Source organism: Arachis ipaensis, chromosome B06 (assembly GCF_000816755.2).
Source record: "Arachis ipaensis cultivar K30076 chromosome B06, Araip1.1, whole genome shotgun sequence".
Lineage (NCBI taxonomy): Eukaryota > Viridiplantae > Streptophyta > Magnoliopsida > Fabales > Fabaceae > Arachis > Arachis ipaensis.
The window spans coordinates 122,504,842-122,511,256 of record NC_029790.2 but is presented as its reverse complement, the minus strand read 5'-3'; the positions used below and the strand labels follow the sequence as shown (position 1 = coordinate 122,511,256).

General features: G+C 37.6%; 2 protein-coding genes across 3 annotated transcripts; one reads left to right on the top strand and one right to left on the bottom strand.

Annotated features, from left to right (window-relative positions):
- LOC107605072 (uncharacterized membrane protein At3g27390-like) lies at nt 605–2,238 on the top strand. The gene is made up of 3 exons (XM_021104932.1): nt 605–894; nt 1,024–1,264; nt 1,370–2,238. Exons 1-3 carry the CDS (start codon nt 828–830, stop codon nt 1,419–1,421), a joined length of 360 nt encoding a protein of 119 aa, XP_020960591.1. The 5' UTR covers nt 605–827; the 3' UTR covers nt 1,422–2,238.
- On the bottom strand, nt 2,760–5,601 carry LOC107605067 (pentatricopeptide repeat-containing protein At3g46610). 2 transcript variants are annotated; one of them, XM_016306809.2, is made up of 2 exons: nt 5,062–5,601; nt 2,760–4,992 (listed from the first exon to the last, which is right to left on the bottom strand). In XM_016306809.2, the coding sequence occupies exons 1-2, from the start codon at nt 5,382–5,384 to the stop codon at nt 2,988–2,990; spliced, it is 2,328 nt and encodes a 775-aa protein (XP_016162295.1). In that variant the 5' UTR covers nt 5,385–5,601; the 3' UTR covers nt 2,760–2,987. The 2 variants fall into 2 exon arrangements, with proteins under 2 accessions (XP_016162295.1, XP_016162294.1); XM_016306808.2 differs by having other exon boundaries at nt 2,760–5,601.

The following is a 6,415-nucleotide window of genomic DNA, read 5'->3' as shown; positions in this document are numbered from 1 at the left end:
AAAATAACTTGCAAACCCAAAATGCTTAAATATGTTAGCTATGGCGGGTTGTCTTTTGTACCCATCACATGATAAAAACAAAACTAATATAGCAATATTTTAAACCTTGGTGCAAGGAAACTTTACAAATTCCTTCCAAATTTGTACCTTTATGGTGATAATCCCAAGTGAAACATCCTCAAGGCATACATAAAAATCATCATAAAGTTTCATTTATGTTGAGATGAAGTACATTCATTTGTTCTTTGGAAAAACAGGAGTCTTCTTTCGTGTTGGGCCTTCGATTCATCATTGCAGCTTTGGCCCTCTATGATGAATACAGCAATGATATTCTTGACATGCCAGAAGGATCCTGCTTTCCTAGCTTTTATTCTACTCCCCTTCTATTTGTCAATGTGACTAGCTTGCTAAAGCTCTTGTCTTGGGTTTTTCCACAAGTGATACTTGATTCAATAGGCCTCAATATCGGAAAATGGTTGACTCAACAAAGAAAACTGCACATTCAAATTCCTTCTCAAGACACAGAGGCTCCTTACGAAGGGTGCCTTCTCATTCATCATCAATAAAAAATAATATTGTTGAGTTGAAATCACTTGAGGTACGCTTTGTATTATTTCGTATCCTTTCCAATGATGCACAAATTAAATATTCCCCTGTTTGAGGGTCTCTACTAATGAATCGTCATGTGTGTAGCTGTTGGATGGCTTATTTAGGGAATGTCGCCATGTTGGAGAAAAAATGGTTTCCAAAGGTCTAATAACACCTAAAGACATTAAAGAAGCTAAGTCTAGTAAAGGGAGTCGAGTTATAAGTATCGGTTTACCTGCATGCATATTGCCTTCTCCAGGGGGTTGTTGCGCCCTGCAAAAGCTAATGCCACCGGTATATTGATAAGTAAGTGGAAATCTGAACTCTTGGCAGCCTTTGGTTTTCTCTTCTCTCTCTTCCACCTTTTGTTTTAACTCGTGAAGATTATTTTGCTATAACCAAGTTGAAGAAATTTTGTTTGCTTCCTCATTGTAAATGATAATACCGAACTGACTACCACAAACAGACCAAGGGAGAAATTTTTGGAATGGTTTCTTAATCTTCTTTTGATAATTAAAGAACAATTCAGAGCGGAACAACTTTCTCCCCCAGAAGAGGATTACCTATGCAAACTAGTACTTCTGAGTGGGGATTCAGAGAGGTTGAAAAATTCCAGTACTGCGCCAGCCCCTGTATCTGAGGTCAAACGTGCCGAGCTTGATGCATTGGCTAGAAGGTACTTATCACGCAAAAGATAGTTACTTTAATTTTCCTGATGATCCATTAAACAAGGCTTTGTTTATTTGTTTCTTTTTCTTTTTTCACATATTTAAACTTCAAGGGATCACCAAATCTATGACAAGGTTTCCAACCTACAAGCGCCGCTTCGATGATCTTGTAAAATAATTGTCGGATGACTTTGCTGAGAAGCATGGAGTGAAAACAATGACCAGATCAAAGAGCGGATTTGCTCGGATGGTTAGCTTCAAATCCTTAAAGGGACCAAGAAATAATGGTTCCAATCAAGGTTCGGAAGATGTAAAAGATGTAGAATCAAAAGGCCCTTGATTGAGAATTCCAAGCTATTATCATTAACCCAAAGAAACAAATTAGGTTATTGCTCACTTTAGTCCCTGTAGGTACATGATTGTATTATTTTGGTTCCTGTAGGATTTAACGAGTCAAGATAGTTCTGTTGGATAGCAAACATGAGTGAAGTTAGTTCCATTAAAGGACTAATTTAAATCATGTTTGTTCCACAATTACTATTTTGATTCATTAAAATCTATAGAAACCAAATGATTCACACGTGTATTTGTAGAGACCAAAGTGAACACAAACTCAAAGAAACAAAATATCATGCCGCAGGTGTACAGTAGTCTTCAACTCCATGTTGGATAGAAGACTGAAGTGTAATTGATACACTTGTTCATGTTACTGAAACGTATTTCAGCATGAGTGGTGATGCTTTCATATTGAAAAAATGAAAAGTATAGGAATGTACCAATTGATTGATCATGTATTCATGTTTTTTTAGACCATATGGCTGTGATCCAAAAGTCAATGTATAACAGTTTTGTAGCATATATTGTCGCTAGTAGGATAATGCAAACTGAATCACACGAGTTCCTTTAGCAGCGTAATCATTTTTCATTATGTCTGCCTATGAACTGCTTGCGGTGAAAGCTAAGGGAGCGTTCTATAATAGCTTTTTCCTTTTCTTTCTTCTCCTTTTTTTTGTTTATTTTTTTTTGTGGACTGGTATGTTCCACTTGTGTTCCATTGTTTTTAACTCATGCTAGGAAATTTTTTATTTTATTCGTAAGTAGATGCAGCCATTCTTCAATGTGTATGTTGTGTATGTTTGTAGGGTTTTGATTTTGAAATAATAATAATAATAATAAGAATAAGAATAATAATAATTTCTGAATTAAATTTTGGGGGGAAAAAAGAAAACTACCATCACATCATACATGGTCCTTAAATATGTAGTTAACTGATAAATTCACAACATTAGTTTTAGAATATTTGGTTTCTATCCCTTGCCATATCTTCATTTTCTTAAGTGAGGGAGAATAAGATTCTTAGGCACAGTGAGATCAGTGAAGATATCAATGTTATTCTTTGATATTTTAATCATGACAAGTGTACTACTCAAGGATAACGTGTTTTGGCAGCATATTTAAACAATCATTTTGATTATAATGCCAACTAAAAGAAAAACTAGGACAGAAACAAAAATTTCTCTAAAGGAATGTACTTATCTTGCAACTAAACATTTGATTATGATTTGAGCCATAATTTCACAGAATGTGCTGACTTCCAGATTTTGCTCACATATGGAGAAGAAATATTACAATTCTTTCCCCTTTACCCTCTGAGAATAGAAAAAGCTCAAACAACAACAAAGCCGAATATACAAAGGTCGTAAAATATCTGATTATCCTATTCTGTACTAACTAATTCAATTCTTGTGACTGTGTGTAAGAAATTTCACTTTTATCAAATGGTTTACTTCTCCCGGAAACATCAGCCAAGTTGTAGAATTCTTTCATTGCTTTTCTAATTTGCACCTTCCTCTTTTTATCGAGTGGACGTGGTCCTAAAGAACTTAGATTGATGGTAGCACCATAAGCCTCAGAGGATTGCACAACCAAGTCATAAGCTTTTGAAGAAAGGATAAGGCCTTCACCTTGAGCTCTCATATACAACTCATATGCCAGCCTAGGCTTTCCATCATTCGAAAGTGCCTCAATCAACATTTCATAAGTGATCTCATTGGGAGAGATGTTTTGAACTTTCATCCGGTGAAACCATTCATATGCTGCACTACTCATACCATTTCGTGCGCAACCACTAATAATTGCATTATATGTAACTACTGTTATCTCAATTCCCAATGTTACCATCTCTCGGATGATTGCATCTACTCTACTAAAATTTCCTTGTGCAGTATAAATTGATGCCATGATTGTGTAGGCATATGCATTTGGTTCAACCCTAACTTTGATCATATGGTCCCACACACGGAGAGCCTCGTCGTAGAGTTTTCCTTTCTCAAGAGCACTCAACAAAGCCCCGTACGAAATCACAGTCGGTTTTTCACCATTTTCCACCATCCTCTTAAATATTTGCACAGCAGCAGTAGTTTCTGCAGCCTTCGAACAGGCCATAAGAACTGAATTCCATTCCCTACTTCCCGGTTTTAGGCCTTTATCTTCCATCTTGTTAATCAGCCTCACACCCCATCTCCAAATTCCTTTTTTCTTGGCTGCACTGAGAAGGACATTGAAGTGAGAGGTTATCAATTCATATGACAAGTTATTTGGCTTTGGTCCTTTGTCCAATAAGTCTTCATATATCTCCAAAGCAGCCCACCACTTTTTTGCCTTCCCCATCAACCAAATTACATGATTGCAGACAGACAAGCTGATCTTATCATACCTTTCCCTTATCCTTGTGTATACCTCTCTGATAACAATATAGTGGTCTTCACGAGTACAAGCCCATGCAAGTCGCTCAAGGTCAGCACGCCCCAGTGGAATTCCAGCATTGTCCATATCAATGAGAAGCTTCAATACATTGTTGCTCGAATTATCATGACTGACAAGCCAACGACGCATTACTTGATAGCAAACACGGATTGTAAACTTCTCAAGCTTTATTAACTCACTCTCCCAATCTTCACCATCATCATCTCTCCCTATTCCACCTTGTCGATATTTTTCTTTGAAGTCAACAAAAAAGTTTAGAGCTCCATTCCCATCTTCCATTCTTCGATATGCCAGCAAAGCTTGAGAATAGGATACTGGAGACGGGATAAGGCCATTTCTATGAATTTCCTCAAGCATATCGAGCGCTTTGCCAGCTTCCCCTTTCTCAATGTAAATAGCCATCAAAGTATTATATGTCACAACATTATAGGCGATTCCATCTCGTGCCATTTCATTTAAAATGGTCTCCATTTCATCAAATTGTTCAGACTGTTTAACAACACCTAACACGGCATTATATATGTAAAGATTGGGGCCAAAAGAACCATTAGTTTCTATCTTCCTCCTCTTCATCCAATAAAAAAGAATCAACGCAGAATCCATTTTCTTGTCTTGACCAAAACCCTTTATTATGGTTGAATACACCTGAAGGGGCAACTCCCCCTTGTCCTTAAGAATATCCTCCACGTCCTCAACCGTCTTAGCGGACTGCAAGGTTGTTGCAAGTGCTCTCACATCAACCTTAACATCACTCTCTTCTCTTCCATCCTCCCCAGCATTGTTATCACTCTGAATCTCTTGTTCATAGTTGATACCTTCGCTTTGATCCGAATTCGAAGAGTACACACCCTCTGACTCACTGCTAACTGAGGAACCATCAGCAGAAACTGCCTCCTCCTCAAACAACTCAGTTCCACTGCATTCACCACCATGCATCTCTTGCTGACAGTTAATACCTTCACTTTGATCCGAATTCGAAGAGTTTGCCCCCTCAGACTCGCCACTAACAGATGAACTGTCAATAGAATTAGTCCGCCCCTCCACCAATTCATTACCAATAATACCCTGATCCTCCAGCGTCCACGCCATAGGTGTAACAAAATTCACTTTAGAGTATCCAAACAAAAACCCTAATCTAAAATCAAAATTTGGGTTCCCAGTACATGATACAATACTGTAACCACTTGAAAAGCTTTTTGAGCATCGAATATCACCAATACATGTTCTACGAGACAGAGAAAACACAAAACCAAGCTTCACCATTCTTCTCCTATTGGGAGAAGGACTAGATTCAAATCCCGCAAAAGGAGAAGGAACCAACGAGTGGTTACCTTTAGAAGGAAAAGGGCTTAAAGCGTGCATATTCTAGGTGAAATTTAGAGGTTGAAATAAATGATTATGAAATGAAATTGATTGAGGAAGCAGCATTAGATGATGGTTTCATAGTCGTACCTTCAAATGAGGCTGGTCCGAATCAAAGGAAGAATTGCAGTGTTTCCAGCAATGCTGGCTTCTTCTTAGCCATTTGTTTCAAAGGGATAAATTCGAATAGAGAAAGCCCCAGCAAAAGCAATTTAAGCAAGTATGGACTATTTTAAATTTTTATCGAACAATTTTTGGATAAATAAACTTAGTGTATAATATGTACAATAAATTTAAAAAAAAAGGTATTTTAAAAATTAAAAATCAAATTCTTAATTAATTATTTAATAATTATTTAAATTCAGATTTTGAAATTTAAAAAATTAGGATTAATAATTAAATTCATTCACACTATGTGTAGTAATTCTAATCTCATAATAACCGTCGAATATCCCCTTCTTTTCGTGCCACCGCACCTTCACTTTTGCCATTTCACCCTGTCCACGCCGACCGTGCCGCCAGAGGAGACTGCCGACACCACCGAAACCAGGCCTCATGCACTTGTTCATCCGTAGCGGAGACGGATCCATCCGCAGCCACATCCTTTTGCCGCTGCAACACCCGTCGGACATGCCGTTGCTACTACAACCACGTGCCAACTCTCGTCGGAGTGATGGTATCGGGATTCATGACAGACCTGATCGGGATTCACTCGATCTTCGGCGCTTTCGTGTTTGGATTGATAATTCCGAAGGGAGGGAATTTCGCGGAGAGGCTGATAGAAAGGATCGAGGATTTCGTGTCTGAGTTGTTGTTTTAGATGCTGGAAGTTCAATTTACTAGGTTTTTAAATGGTTATTTTAATTCTTACCTGGATGGTTATTTTATTTGATTTAGTTTAAGTATATACAGTTAACAAATGCTGGATGGTCATTTCAATAGGTAGTTAAATGATTATTTTAATAACTATATAGATGGTTGTTTGATGTCCGGTGAAAAAGTTTTTAACACCGAAGAGGTAGGATGATTAA